The sequence below is a fragment of the Delphinus delphis genome, chromosome 18 (assembly GCF_949987515.2).
Source record: "Delphinus delphis chromosome 18, mDelDel1.2, whole genome shotgun sequence".
Lineage (NCBI taxonomy): Eukaryota > Metazoa > Chordata > Mammalia > Artiodactyla > Delphinidae > Delphinus > Delphinus delphis.
The window spans coordinates 75877409-75893457 of NC_082700.1; the positions used below are offsets into that span (position 1 = coordinate 75877409).

Sequence of the window (16049 nt, forward strand, 5' to 3'; positions counted from 1 at the left end):
GTCTCAGAAGCACATGGCGAAGGGACAGATTTTTATGTCATGGAGAGAAATAGGAAGATGAGGTGGACCCCGGGGGAGGCCTGGCTCACGGTTCCCCCCATGGTACCCGAGAGGGCGTATTCCAGTGACGTCCAAAGCACAGGGAGATGTCTGTGGTGGGCCTGATGTGAAGGATAAAATAAACCCACTTGGCGTGGAGCCGCTTTTAATGGCTTCCCTATGGTATACTGTTGATACTTCACTCTTGGATTCAAGCATATTTAAAAAAAAAAACAAAAAACCTTGGTTTTCAAAGAACTACTAAAAAGACAAAAGTAGGTGGATGTGGGAACCCACACTGATTCTCACGATGATTCTGCCAGATGATGATTCATGTCCAATATGTGGAAATAGGAAATAGGAGACATCTGGAAAAAATCTTGGCATTGCAAGACACCAGAAAAAGCATGGAGAAGGAAAAGACTGTGCATTAACCCATATACCCAGCGCACGGGAAGAGGAATATATCATCAGGGTCCGCAGTGGACGCAAGACCCCAAAACGATTCAAGTAGACACTTGGGGTATTGGAATCCATTACATGGCAGAAATAAAATGATACTTCTCAGAGGTTCCCCTTTAAAATTACCTCAGAAAAGGAGAGTTAGCTGGGGGAGGAGAGGAGTTTGGACAATGCTTGTAATTATATGGATGTCAGGAAAAGCAGTTAACAACAAAAAGAGGTATTTGAAACATAAGGACAGGGAATAAAGGGAGAGTTGGTTCCCCTAATGATTCTGGAAATGGATGATAAAATCACAACGTTGACTAGAAATTGGACGATATTTCCAGACAGACCTCCCAAGTGAGTACCTCTCATTTTTCCTCCACCAAAAGCTACAAACAAGCTTCCTAACAATGGTGCTATCATTCTAAAAACATCCTGACATCTCTCTAATATTAGGTGCTGGGAGAACTTCTGTCTCGGTGGAACCAGTCCTCCTTTGTGAACTGAGAAGTTCTCAGCCGGGTAGCTCACCCCTATGTCTTTACACCTAAAATCTGTCCCCAACTGGACCATCAAGCAAACTCCATCGCCATATTTATCCCAACTTTAAAACTCACGCCAAAATGACATGTAACATAAATGACACTTTAAATGACCCAAGGGCTTTTTAGGTACCATACCTTTCACGTGACCCTTTTAGCAACACTGGGAAACTGTAGGTCAAACATCATTTCCCCTTTTCGTAGGAGAATGTGGTCAAATGACTTGGTGGGACACATTCAGCTTAGATGGTGGGACGCACGCTAGAAGCTGGGCTCTTATTCAACAGAACATCCTTTCCTAAAGACTGTTCCTGACTTGAGAACTAAAAGGGGTCTGTGATCAGAGGAGTTTGGAAAGCCACATGGGAAAAGCCACCCTTGAAGGTTCTGAAGCTTCTATTAAAGGTTCTGAGGTGTCCCAGGGCGGGACTTTAACCACAGCTCATGTCCCCCAGACGTATCTGTCCTTGACACGCTGCTCCATATTCCATTCCAGAGGACACATCCAAGAACGTCCTCAAGGTGGTCTGAGGACCGCGCTTGGGGAAAGAATGAACTGGCCGCCCTCGCCCTTTGGGAGATGCTCAAAACAGAACACACAAAAATAAAGAACTCCAATCAGTCTCAAAAATAATACAAGTAGTTCCAAATACACTAAGCAAATCTTAATTTTATTAAATAAACCTCCTAATACGTGACGTACAGTAGTAGCACTTTTTTCTGCGTTTTGACTTTATGTATTTCATATCCTAGAAGGAAGAAAATGGAATTTCTTTTTAAATCTACTAGATTTTGAAGTCCTCGCTAATACGAACGTGGTGTGGAGCCTCCCACAGAGTTAGTGCTTAATAAATAAATTATGGTTATTATTCATTCATTATTGTTAGTCCAAATCAGCTAATTTATCCAAAGTTTCAAAGAGTTTACACAAAAATATTCATTTTCATTTACTTAAGAAAAAAGTGAAATACCTAGGAAGAAACATGACACCTTCAATATTTAGAACAATGGTTAAATTTAATTTATGGGGAAGAAATTTTCAATGTTCTAATGAAAAATAATAAAGATAATCTCATTCCTCAGTAAGCCTTGAGGTCTCAAATCGATGCTACACAGATACTAAGAATAATAAGAAATGAAAAGAGAATAACCAGTTGATATATAAAGCATAATATACAGAAGCACCCTCTTTCTTCAATTTCCATGTGTAAATTAAAAGAAAAATCAATGAAATAAATATATGTATAAATTGAAGACTGTTGAATTCTCAAAAAATGGCAATAAAATACAGTCCCTGTCTCAAAAAGGAACTTTACTTGAGATTCAATGACAGCTAAGAAAGTCTCCTCTATTTACAATCTCGGAGGAAGTAAGATCCTTTATATTAAAAGTCATGTTAGCTCCGAAGGCATTTCTGGCGAGCACTGCGATATAGGCAAAAACAGCCACAGAACAGTAAGATAGGTGAGCAAATGCCTGAACTCCTCATCAAGGAGGGACTGCAGTGTCTCTGGCCAAGAGCAGCTAACAGAAAACAATGTAAACCGGCACACAATCAGGAAGACTGGAAAAGTCAACCTCTCCTCCTGTATTTACACACGATTAGACATACAGAACTCTCTGCACGTACTTTTTTCTTATTTAGCATGTCCTTGAGGAAAAGATACTAAGGTTACTTGTTTTCTGTCTCTAAAAGTAACAACCGAGACAGGCCCGCCGATTGATCCATCCCTCGGCTACTCCAAGTGGGGAGGAAAGAGAAGACGCATCTTCCCAGGTGTGGACAAGGCTGACGATCAAGGTGGCGACCCTCGTCTTTGTGTCCAGAACGAGTGAGAAACAGGGCCAGATTCGCCTCCTGGGAAATCAAGGCGCCATGCCCAGCTTGTAACAAAGATGACTCCCTTGTAAGCAGAGTGACGAATTTCCTAGAGGGCAGAGAATACGCCAGGATTTCCTGAAGGAAGGGGCCGGGGAGGTCCTATCCTCACCACGTAGGTACAGTGGCATCTCTTGACATAGGCCTAAGAGGCTCACTTCACTACGCCCTCCCCTCAAGGTTTTACTCTAAACTTTGTATGGAATAAACACCCCCTGAAGGTGGTGCAATGCTGGCTGTTTGGGCTGGGGTCCCCCTAATCTGCCTCAGGTGGGGTGAGGCTCAGACTTGGGCAGATGACCTCTGACCTGCTCCACGTCACAGGCAAGGTAGCTCCCTGTGCTTATTTGTTTAACCTCATGGCGCTCCTCCAGGACAGGACCTGGGAGGTCTGCCCACAGCCCCAAAGGAGTAGGTTCATTTCTTTGGGGTCCTCAGCAATCCGTACCAGCACCACCCATTTAGAGAAAGGCTTCGGAAGGTCTGCTTTCCTTGGCAAGAGGGCCAGTGGAACAGCATACAGACCTTAGATTCAGTTTTAGAGCAATGGGAGTTGGGTCAAGACTCCAGAATATTCTGAACGAGGAGTTCCTCTTGCTGGGCCCTCCCAGATCAGGATCTTCTTATCTTGAAGAATGGAAACTGATTCGTGCTCTGATTAGCACTTGGACCCTGTCGTCTGCCTCTTTTTTTTTTTTTTTTTTTTTTTGCGGTACGTGGGCCTCTCACTGTTGTGGCCTCTCCCGTTGCGGAGCACAGGCTCCGGACGCGCAGGCTCAGCAGCCATGGCTCACGGGCCCAGCCGCTCCGCGGCATGTGGGATCTTCCCGGACCGGGGCACGAACCCGTGTCCCCTGCATCGGCAGGCGGACTCCCAACCACTGCACCACCAGGGAAGCCCCCGCCTGCCTCTTATTTCCTATAAGACAGTAGGCTAGTTCAGGGGCTCTCAATCCAGACTGCTCCCCCCGTTTCCCCAAACCCCAGGAGATATTTGGCCTTAACCTGGAGACATTTCAGTTGTCACAACTGGGGGAGGGAGGGAGCTACTGACATGTGGTGGGTGGAGGCCAGGGATACTGCTAAACATCCTACAGTGCACAGGGCACTCCCCACAGCAAAACATCATCCCACCCACAACGTCAATAGTGCCAAAGCTGAGAAGCCCTGGGCCAGTTGGTTTCTTCAACTGTAAAATGGGTAGAATAATAGTAAGCATAAAAAGATTCAGCACTGGGCTTCCCTGGTGGCGCAGTGGTTGAGAGTCCGCCTGCCGATGCAGGGGACGCGGGTTCGTGTCCCGGTCCGGGAGGATCCCACATGCCGCGGAGCGGCTGGGCCCGTGAGCCATGGCCGCTGAGCCTGTACGTCCGGAGCCTGTGCTCCACAACGGGAGAGGCCACAACATGAGAGGCCCACGTACCACAAAAAAAAAAAAAATGATTCAGCACTGTGCCTGGCCCAAAGGACACAGTCAGTACACATCAGCCCCTTTCTCTTTCTCACTCTGACCCTCCAAAGCCGGGATGTTTCTGCTCTGGCCGAGATCTGCCGTGTCTAAGCAGAGGTTATAATTCAACGTCAGATGCAGACAGACGGGTTTACATGGAGGGCTGACATGGGATGTCTGTCGACTGTGTCAAATATACACAGGAGGTAAAGGGCTGGGGAAGCCACAGACCATCCACCCTAACAAGAGAGAAGCACGCACCAGCGCAGGGCCTGAAGCAACACAAGCTTCTCCCCAGACTTCCAGGGCCGGAAATGGAATCACTTCAGGTTGGACAGACACCTCCAACTCTCCTACATCAGAGGGGCTGCGTGTTAGACAAGAAGACAGAAATTCCGTTTTCAAAGCTCTCTGCTTTGAATGCAGCCTGGGCGTGCACTATCTGATGAGCCAGTGTGTAGAGAGGGGCTGTGATTTACAGTCTAATTAGTAAATAAAAGGAGAATGTGTTTCTTCCCCACATTGTTGGCAAGGAGCTGGGTATCAGCAGGTTAAAGTGTTCTGAGAAGCTATGAGGCACCTACGCTGTTCCCATCATTCCTTAGAAATACTACAATTCTGCTTCATTAAGATTCTCTGGGCTCCCAAGACTGTGGTTTGGGAAAGTCCCTTTCAAGAGTCACTCTGTTAGGAACCATCAACCCCTTGCCATGGTAGCATTTATCAACAGGCCACAGGGGCTATTTTCTCTGATCAGTGTAGTTAATTTCAGCATCTATCTTTTTGCAGCTGTGTGACAGATGACCCTATTCTATATCCAAGTGAGTCCGAAGAATTAGTGAACACATGACCTAATTCACCCAGGAGACTGTCCCTTTATTTATGGTCCTAGGCCACTGGGATCACTCCCTTCTCAGGACAACTGTAGCACTTGTTTTCTCTGCTGTTTCTCCTGCAATTTGATCATTTACTCTTAACTTGTTATTTATTTCATGTGTATATCTCTTACCTCTCTTACTTCAAGGAAACTTGAAGCGTCCTTCTCTGGACACTGCAAGGGTCACAGAATAGAATGGAAGCTTTACATAAACGTGGGCTCCTGTGGTTAAAATATGTAAAAGACTTCTTGTGCAAACTCAATTTTTGCCAAGTATAAATGGTTAATTTCCTGGCCTATGGCAGTAACTCCTGGGAATAGGTTGCCTTTCCCACTGCCTCAAATAATTGAGAAAATCAGGTTACTGAGCAAAATAAGAGCTTAACTTTTGGCCCTTTCTGAGGAGGCATGAATTCAAAACCCTAATCAGTTTAAGGAGACACCATTCCCACACTGCTGAGGCCTCTGGAAAGACACGACGTCACTGTGTACAAGCCCAAATTAATTACCTAGAGAAAACATCTGAAGATCTGCGTGGCCAGCCAGGGAAGTGGGAAAATAAACAAGTCAGCAAAGACTGAAATCCAGTGAAAGGCTCAGTGAGTTTAACTGTTGAACTCAGAATAAGAGCCCTAGCACTATACTGATAACTACGAGATTGTAAAACAACCAATGATCTAATGCATTCATATTTGCTTATGATATCTGGAGAATATAAGACATTCTGTCAATTAATCATATCTCCGTGGAACGCAGGACTTCGCCAAAAGGGATTTGGCAATTTAAACTGGAGATATTCCGATTTCCATTGGTGGATTCTAAATAGCCAATATGTTGAAGGGATCCTCGAGGGGGCATTTCTCAGAAACCACGCTTTCCAAAGTTCTCAGGCAGTTGACACTCTGTCTCAGTTAGGTAATTTGAACTCTCCCTGAGTTATATGGCTTCTATCATCCTATTTTCAAAAGCACGTCAGAACTCATTTAACTGGTACACATTGGAGCACAGCAACGTAACTCCTATGAGCATCGAAAACAGGCATGAGTAGCTCACAAAGCAGGCCTGTGATCTGAACCACTCGATGTAAATTCTGTGACGCTCAAGGCTTTATTCATTTATGGCATTTACACTCGATTAGCACGTGCAGGACCCACTTTGAGAACAGTGGTGGCAGACGAAGGAGACCAATTTCTCTTGCTGACGTGCCAACCGAGAATACGTTTCTTTGTTATCTGACCTTGGGATGAGAGAAAGGGAACCAGACCTGAAGTCCCAGCTCAGTCATGCTCTGGGTGTTTCCCATCGTTAAACTGATTATTTTAACATCACGTCCGAGACAATAAGTGGAAGTTTAAAATTTCCTCTTTCAGTGGGAGGAAGGCCCTCTTCCCGGCTCATGCTATGTGAACCACAGGACCTGAAATATTTACGCTCAAGGCAAGAAAAGACAGAGCTCCGATTTCTGTTTAAAGGTTGTAATACTAAATCATTTAGCTAGTCCCCTAAATTTTGAAAGGCCATCTGAATTCATTCAATAATTACAGCCTGGGTTTCCCTGGTGGCGCAGTGGTTGAGAGTCCGCCTGCCGACACAGGGGATGCAGGTTCGTGCCCCGGTCCGGGAAGATCCCACATGCCGCGGAGCGGCTGGGCTCGTGAGCCACTGCCGCTGAGCCTGCGCGTCCGGAGCCTGTGCTCCGCAACGGGAGAGGCCACAGCAGTGAGAGGCCCGCGTACCGCAAAAAAAAAAAAAATTACAGCCTTTTAAAACACAAATTCAGAATGGTTTAACCCAAAGCTTGCCAGTATTTTATTTTAAATAGTCTTTAAAACCCAAAGTGGGCAATGGAGCAGACAGTTGAGGGAGCAAGGTCAGGCCAGGAAGGACCACGGAGGTCCTGTGACCTTCCCACCTTGACCTTCCCGTGCCAAAGTGGAAGGCAGGGCCTACGGTGTATGTTCCTGTGTCCCCGATAAGCACAGACCTAGCCTCTGCTGACACCCTGGCCACAGCAAGGGCTTCCTCAATGCTCGGATTTGAAAAGAAACACTTAAAGACCCTTTCCTTGTTGGGGTGGGTGTCAGATGCCCCCTGTGAGTGAGATGTGACCTGCCCTCTCCAACAATGCTTCGCCAGCTCTGAACTGACATGGGCCAGGTCCCTGTCAAGTCGAGACGTCAGCCAAAAATATTTGGAAAGCTACACCTGGATAAATCTACCTTGTTACATACAATGGGTAGATTTTTGGTTAAAATTCAAATGAATCAGGCTAGAAAACATAAGACCAGAACAGGAAGTCTGAAAAGCACCGGGGCCTGGGGAAGTACCGCCAGGTCTGCAGCTGGTGGAGGGGAGAGGAGATCAAGAAAGCGGGTGGGATGGACACATTCTCTTTACGAGCGAGAAACACCGACTCTGCCTGACCCCTGATGCTTTAAGTTACAAGGAAAGCAGAGTAGTGTTGATACAGGTCTCCATTTCCTATCTGTTGAAAGTTCCACTTTTTGTAGTTTGAAGGATTTCTTTGTTAGTTCAGCGTGCTTATAATTCAAGTTAGACACACATACAGAAAAAGAATCTGTGGTATGAACAGACTTGCCTCTCCTCTCAAGGATGCAGCCTGGAACTAGCTAGAAAAACCTCCCAAGTAAGAGAAGGAACAGCACCTGAAGATGAATTATAGCTGATAAAGTTGATGATGAAAGATATAAAAATGTTTCCACATACTTCGTTTATTCAAAAACCTATCCAGGAACTACTAGTGCCACCAACTGTCAACATATTTTTTAAAAGAATAATGTTGGTTCTTCAGCAAATAGCTGAAAAGAAATGAAACAATTTTCTGTAAAGTAGAATTTGCTGAATTTCAAAAGTGTGACTCTGTGGCCCCACATGCCCTGTGCACAACAGAAGGGAGAGAAGAATTTGCACCCTGGCCCTGCTGAATGACACCTCCAGTCCCAGAAAGCAGGCAGAGGTCCACGGGGGCCCCTCCCTCCGTTCCAGATGGCCCCAGCTGCTGTGGGTCCCACTGACCGGCCAACTGGCCATGCTGTCTCACGGCCCCACCCAGTTTCCATGGTGACCCCCAGACAGTTACAGGATGCGGCACTGTCCCCGGGTAAGGACCCTCTCTCAAAACAACTGCCTGCCTTCAAGAGAAAATAATCTTTATCCAGGTCTGTGATTCTTCAAGGAAGAGAGAGGCAGAGTACTTGCTTAGAAAAACATATTATAATTTTGCATTTGGGAAACAATAAATAGTTACTGTTTCTGTAAATAAATCGAGACAAGTATGTTATGAACTTACAATTGTTTAAAAATTCTAATTTGAAGAGAAGGCTCTAGAGTTCAATATAAATGTTCTCTTTTTTCAGAAAAAGGCTGAGTTTAGTTCTCATGCACTAATGCCAAAGGATGCTATTGACTCAACAGATTTTCTGCCAATATACTTGTTTTGACTGTTCTACAGTCAAAAAAGGAAATAAACCAAATCACTGTCTTGACGTTAATTGCCACCAATAATTACAATCTTCGGGGAAGAGCAGTTAAGATTCCTCAGAAATACTGTTGAGTTTGGTTTTGCTTCATTTGTATTGCTCTGGGGAAATTACTGAAACGGTCATCAGGCTTTAACACGACTTGCTGATTATTCGGTCGTTTCAATGCCATTTCTAATGACTTCCACAGCGATGGTGATTCAGGAGAAACTACTGTCATCGGAGCTCGGGCTACTCACCTTCTGTCCCTTTACGCCATGGCAGTCGCACTTCCCACAGCCAGAGCCAGCACACACACCCTGGAAATAAGAGAAAACATCTTTCAGTAGAAGAACACCTGCAAATTGCGGTCCGGAGCTGAACTGAAATGATTTTGGCATCTTCACCTATTTATGGGTTAGCCCCACGATTTCGTATGAGCACGACTCTCGGGAATTGTTCTAACAGGCTCTCCGTACTTGTTCAACGGTCCATCTCTTTTGCCCTAACAGACAAAACAGCAATCCAGGAGTGGGACACATCAAAGCATCGCTCAGTCCAAAAAGTGAAGGCTGTCACACGTTTAGAAATGGACTCTCCATTCCCCATAAAACAACAGGAACCCACTCCCATCTTCAAGGCTACGAAAGTATCGCACTTCTGATTCAGGAGTTTCAGACCTGAGACCACGGGAGATTGGAGTGGCAGGGGAGGAGTCCATGCTTCGTCCCTCACATCCCCAGAGACACAGATACAAGCAAAAAAAAAAAAAAAAAAGTGTAGAAAGGACAAAAAAGAAGCAGCCCAAGCCTTAGAGAACTGATTTTTAATTCAATTAAAGCTGGAATGTTCAATCAAAGAACATTCCACAACAAAATCCTCCTTGTAGCCCATTTCTAACATTTAAATTAATGTTAAAACACAAGATAAAGAATCCAAGTATGTAATACGAGCTGGAGAAGAAGGAAACAGCATGTTCAGATGCCCACCGGGTGCGACAAACGATCAGCCACAATCTTATTTAACGAGATACGTGTTACCATCCCCAATTTACAGACGCGAAGACTGAGTTAGGAGGTTTTAAATAACGCGCCAGGACCAGGTTGAGACGAACTCAACTTCAACTCCCATCATGGAAAACTCCCAGTGCATTAAAAGACAAACGTATGATGGTGCTCAATACATTTGCAATTTCCTTAGAAGAATCCAAATTCTAAACCAAAAGAGACATAGATATTGTGGATAGAATGGAAGAGGGCGTGATAGGAATATTGATAATGTAGCTAATGAGGTTTATTAGTGGCTCGATACTAAGTGTGAGATAAAATGTATACCTAAGTTCTGCTTCCAGCAATACAGTTTCTGGAAAATAAAACCATACCATTAACAATACCGTGATCGTGTGAAGTCTGTTTTTTTAACAACGTACTCAAGTCTTAGTTCCCCTGCCTTGGAAATCTTCTGCATGAAACAGCTACATCTGGAGATATTTATTTCATAAAATAAATCCGAACAAGTGGCTCCAAGACAGTAAGCTGTTCTTAATTTTACATTCTGGAAACGGAGACAACTGACAACAGTCCAAACCGACCCCAGAGGTTACAGATCTGTTTCTTTCCCTGACTCATCTTTCAGGCAATTCTCAGCAGGCACGCTCATAAGCTCCTAACATTGCAGGTCAATCCATGTGCACAGTTTTGCTTCAGAATCTGGGTTTGGGTGACCACTCAGAGTTGTCTAAAGAGATGAGGCTAAAATCTCAAACCTGTGCTCCAGAAATTCATCCCAAATGCACAAATATAAAAGGACCAAGGGACTCCGGGGACGAGCCTTCCTCAACAATCCCCAGGAGAGGGCTATCTGCTCCCGACCCGGTGCGCATGAAATGCGGGTTATATGGCTCTGTTGTGACCCTTATCACATGTTTCTCAGAGTCCTTTGCATGTATGTGTCCCCGGACCCCGGAGGCCCAGAGCCTCTCACCCAGCCTGATACAGTCTGTATTTCACCTGTGACCACATCGGTTGTAAAACCCACCACAGGAAATAAAGAACATCACTGACTGAACCATGACACACCCCCTCAACTGTTCGATCTACCCCAATTCCTAGTTGTTAAAACATTAATAAAGGAGCACTGGAGACAACCCAGTGACACTGGTAGGTCAACTTACAACGTATAACTACATCACGGCACTGTGGGAGAATACTCCAAAAAGGAACTCGGCAATGAGTGTGGGACTGTTCCAGATCCCCAGACCAGCCAGGGAAAAGGGGAGGTTCTGGAATGCCTGGGCCCCCGGAGCCGCCCGAGGCTGCTAGGTTAGCCCCCAGGCCAGGGGAGCCCAACAGGTGCGGCAGCCTCGAGTCACCTGGGCTCCGGGTGGCCTCTTCCTTGCAACTGTCCCATCTCCACAACTTTCCTGCTTCTGAGCCGGGTCCAGAAACCCACCTCTGCTCTTTCAACTCTGCTGGTTATCCAGAAGGATACCAGAAGGAAAAGTCAATCAGGCCAAGACCCACTGACTTAGGAAATGTCCACCCATCACCCAGGCTTAGCTGGGGGAACCCAACAACAGCCCAGGGTGGTAACGGACTTTTCTAACTACAGTTCAACAACGGCGTCTTCAAAACTTCAGACTAGGTGGGAATCCAATGACTGAAGCTGAAAATGGCTGTTGGTGATTCTGAGGTTTCCTCTTCTGAAATGCTGCTAAAATCTCAGAAGTTCATCTTTATGCAGTTTGAGGGAGGTTATAAAAATGAATTTCCTGGAACTGTTCCCTGAAGCTATTGGTAAATGCCTTAATTCAGGGGTCCCCAACCGCCGAGCCGACGACCGGTACCTGGTGCCCGGCCTGTTAGGAACCGGGCCGCACAGCAGGCGGTGAGCAAAGCTTCATCTGCCGCCCCCCATCGCTCCCATGACCACCTGAGCCATCCCCCCTCCCCTCCCCCAAACCCAACTGTGGAAAAACTGTCTTCCACAAAACCGGTCCCTAGTGCCAAAAAGGGTGGGGACCGCTGCCTAAATTGCAGGGGACCCCAGAAAAGAGGTCACAGGGCCCCAACGATGGATGCTGAGGTCAAATTGTTTCTTGAGCTTTTGCTACAGAAACACACCCAGCGCGTGTGGGTAACAATCCGGCAGTTTTTCCCTGGACAACACTTCAGCTCATGACAACTACTGGGGGGGAATCGGAGACGAGAAAAAGGACTACAGTCTTATTATAGGCCCCATTAAAGGACCCGCCCCCCGCCCCTACCAGCTTACTTCAAGCAAAAAAATAAATTCTTAGTCCCAGATATTCCTATGTGAATATCTGCTTTATTCACATAGGAAATTTTATGACCCTTCTGGCCCTAGAAGACAATTCCAAAGAATTGATCATTCTAAGAAGATCTAAATGATGGTCAAGTTTTCAGAACAAAAGGCATTTTTAGACCATGATTTTCGTCTCACGTTCTGGGTGGCCTAGCATTTCATGTAAATGGCTCTGTTTAAAAAAAACCTAATTTTTAGAATAACAAACAAACATCATGAGAGGCACATTTACTTTGCTAAATGCAATCTACTTTGAAATATCACTCTTCTGGCCCTTTACAACTGCTGTCACAGGATGCCCCAGGAGGGATATCACCCTGGCATGTAGAGTCATTTTAGCTGTGACTCAGGGGTGCGCGGATAAAAAGGACAACAATGACGTCCCGAGTGTCCTTTTCAATCTGGTGTAATGTCTGATTTTGAAATAGCTCATTAAATAAAAGCCTTCAGTCATGCAAGTCTCAACGCTCCGTTATGAATTACTATTTGAAAGGGCGAATAAACTGTGTGAGTTACTCAGAGTCACGATTTTGCAGGTGACCTAACAGGCTAAAGGCCATGCCACAAATTTCATGATTTCCTGAGGAATTACATTCCACGTCCAGACCTCTCAGCAAAATCCAAAGAGAGAAGGCAGCCCCCCGGCCCCAGTGGCTCCCTCCTGGCTGCAAACCTGAGGGGGCGGACAAGTCTGAAGTCTGGAAGATATTGGGTTCCAGTCAGCTAGCTCCCATCCCATCTGTTTCTAGAACAGGAAGAACTTGTACATTCTGTGAAGTACTGACACTCCACTCTCCCCTCCCCGGAGTGCAAGGTCAAGTAAACCAGCTCAAAGTCCCCAGAGGCAGGCCTGTGCTTCTTCCCGGGAGACGCTCACTTAACCTACAATCACGACTGACGAAGGTGGTCATGAAGACAGTCTCCACTTGGAAATGGGGGATGTGGCGAAAGACCCCAAAGGTCAAAAAGTTGTAGGTCTTTTGGTCCATCTTATAGAAGTAGACCATCCCTGGTCCACCGTGACACGGGTCACTCAGACCAGTGAGGGTAAAAGAACCCTAGAAATTTCTCAGGGGGAAGAGCATCACCATGTGTACCCCTAAAACCATAGAAAAGCTTAATGAAAACCAAATCACACTTGACAGCCAATAATTTACCACGAGAGCATAACAAATTCCCTTCAAACGGAAGCAGACCTGAATTAATAGTATTTGAAACAGAAAAGAATACATCAGTTCTCAATGAAGTCTGTAGGACACCCACAACTTCAATAGCAGAGGTCAACTTTAAATGCCCACAAATAGTACAACTGGAAAGGAATGCAAAATGTACAACAAAGTCATCCCTAAATCGAATACCTTTTATATTCTGTACGAGTATTTTTATACTTTTCACGATAGGATAAAACAATGAATGTTATTCACATTTTCTTTCATGCCCCAATTAAAAATTTCCAGAGAGTCAAACCATCAGAATTAATGCTATAAAGTATGCTAAGTACCAAAAATTCCCCAAGATTTATGATACACAGTACTAGTGCCAAAGAAGGAAGGGGAGGGACGAGGGTCAATGCCTTTCGTTTGAAATAAAGTCTATTTCCGGTCTTTCTCTGATCCACAGACTGACAGAAAGCTCTTCCCGACATTACAGTGAGTTCTAGGTGGGGAGGCTCGCTAATTCCATTTAGAGAGAGACTTTTTTAGTTAACCAAGGAAGCCAACTGCCACATTACTCTGTGTGTGTGTGTGTGTGTATGTGTGTGTATGTGTGTGTGTGTGTGTCTGTGTGTGTGTGAGAGAGAGAGAGAGAGAGAGAGAGAAGAATGCCCACTCATGCTAATTTGTTAACTGTGACATACCTTCCGCAGGAAAGCATATTTGAAATGAGTTAAACAGAGTGAAGTCCTCAATTGTCTGAATTTTTTCCTGCTTCTGAAGGGAGATAGACCTTTACCATCCCCACTGTAACAATTTTTATGTGTTTCACATCCCGCCAAATAGGGACAAGTGGAGCTCGGCCAAGTCTAAACAGCTTATCTTTCAAATTCCTTTTCACATTCTCTGCGCTGTGCAAAATGTCAAAATAGTTTTGTGGTGATAGGACGATCCCCATTTTCTTCCTGGTCGTAGCCCTTCTTCGGGGAATCTTGTGAATAATTATCTACCCCACTAAAGAAATATGTAGAGACACAGGAATGTATTTTAGGACTACTAGGGCAGAAATTGGAAGCATGCAGAAACCAAAAGTGGAGCTTCCAGACTCCCCAGGGTCGGGGGTCAAGTGGGACAACCCTTCTGGAACACGGTGAGGCAGCGTCTCCTGAGCTGAGCGTCACACACTGTCTGGTCCCACTCTTGGCACCTGTCCCACAGGTATGCGGGCAGATGTCCATCAAAAGTCATGTCATACACTGTCATTACCAGAACCGCTCCCCAACGTTTGCCCTTATCACATCCCACTGAAGTGTGGTCTTTTCATTTCTATTATTTTTAATTCTGTATCATTACTCCCAAGATGGTAGTATGGCGAATAAAAGATGACCTCCTCCGCCCCAAAAAAGACTCAATGAGCTCACACTCTTTTTGGAAACTAAAACATCATAAAGAAATAGAGAGTATATATGGGAGATTTTAATATGCATGTCCTAATTCCCATCCTGTTTGTGATTTTTGACTAGGGTGTGCTGTTGTTGGTAATTCTTGTTTTAAAATGGCTGTCTATGCCTCCATGGACCCCCGCCCAGAGAGGACTGCCCTGAAAGAGAACCTTAAAACTTCTCCAACAGGAGGGGAGGGACGGATGGGAGCTTGGGATGAGCAGATGCAAACTATTCTGAATAGGATGGATAAACAACAAGGTCCTACTGTATAGCACAGGGAACTCTATTCAAAATCTAGTAATAACTTGTAATGGAAAAGAATATGTATGTATATGTATAACTGAAGCACTCTGCTATACAGCAGAAATTAACACAACATTGTAAACCAACTATTCTTCAATAAAATAACTTTTTTTTTAATTACGAAAAAAAAGAAACTTCAACAGGAGAGCACACACTGTATGACCCCATCCCATTAAGATCAAGAACAAATGAAACTATCAACGGTGAGAGTCAGGAGAGTGTCGGCCTCCGGTGGGGTTGCCTAAGAGGTTTCTGGGTGCAGGGAACATTCTCTGCTTGATCAGGGTGAATGGTAACACGTGGAAAAATTCATTGAGCTGTGAATTTACAATGTTTGCACTTTGCTGTGCTTTAATAAGATTTTCCTTGAAGGCATGCTCAAGAATGTTTATTGCAACACTCTACGAAGTAGCCCGAACTAGAAACAGCAGAATAAAAACACAGTGGTCTGGATTCACGGAATGAGACCCCTACCCACGGAGGAAGGTCGGCTATGACACAGATGGGTCTCATAGACTTAGTACCGAGCAACCTGGAACCAGGCACAGAAGGACAAGCCAGGAGATTCCGATTATATAAAGTTCAAAACTAAATAAGATGCAGTTGCAGAGTGGTTACCCTAGGGGGCTACTGGTGACTAGAAGAGCACTCAAGGGGCTTCTAGGTTTCCTGAAATGTCCTGGCTCGTGACCTGGCTTCTGATCCACGCACATAAGGGACACTGTGTCTTTATGATTTCACACATTTCTTCAATAAAATCTACCTCTCCCCCAGAAAGTGTGCCTAGGATTTAACAATTAATAACAAGATAAGATAACGAACAAGAACCTACTGAATGGCATGGGGAACTCTACTCAGTGCTCTGTAATGACCTACATGGGAAAAGAATCTAAAAAAGAACGGATACATGTTTATGTATAACTGACTCACTTTGCTGTACACCTGAAACTAACACAACACTGTAAATCAACTATACTCCAATTAAAAAAAAAAAAAACAAAAATCAGGGCTTCCCTGGTGGCGCAGTGGTTGAGAGTGCGCCTGCTGATGCAGGGGACACGGGTTCGTGCCCCGGTCTGGGAAGATCCCACATGCCGCGGAGCGGCTGGG

General features: G+C 45.1%; 1 protein-coding gene across 1 annotated transcript in view; it reads right to left on the reverse strand.

Annotated features, from left to right (window-relative positions):
• COL4A1 (collagen type IV alpha 1 chain) overlaps positions 1–16049 on the reverse strand; it is a 147217-nt gene that overhangs the window by 79632 nt on the left and 51536 nt on the right. Inside the window, exon 2 of the mRNA XM_059995833.1 lies at positions 8974–9033. Coding sequence (XP_059851816.1) covers positions 8974–9033 — 60 coding nt within the window. The remainder of the gene's footprint in view (positions 1–8973; positions 9034–16049) is intronic.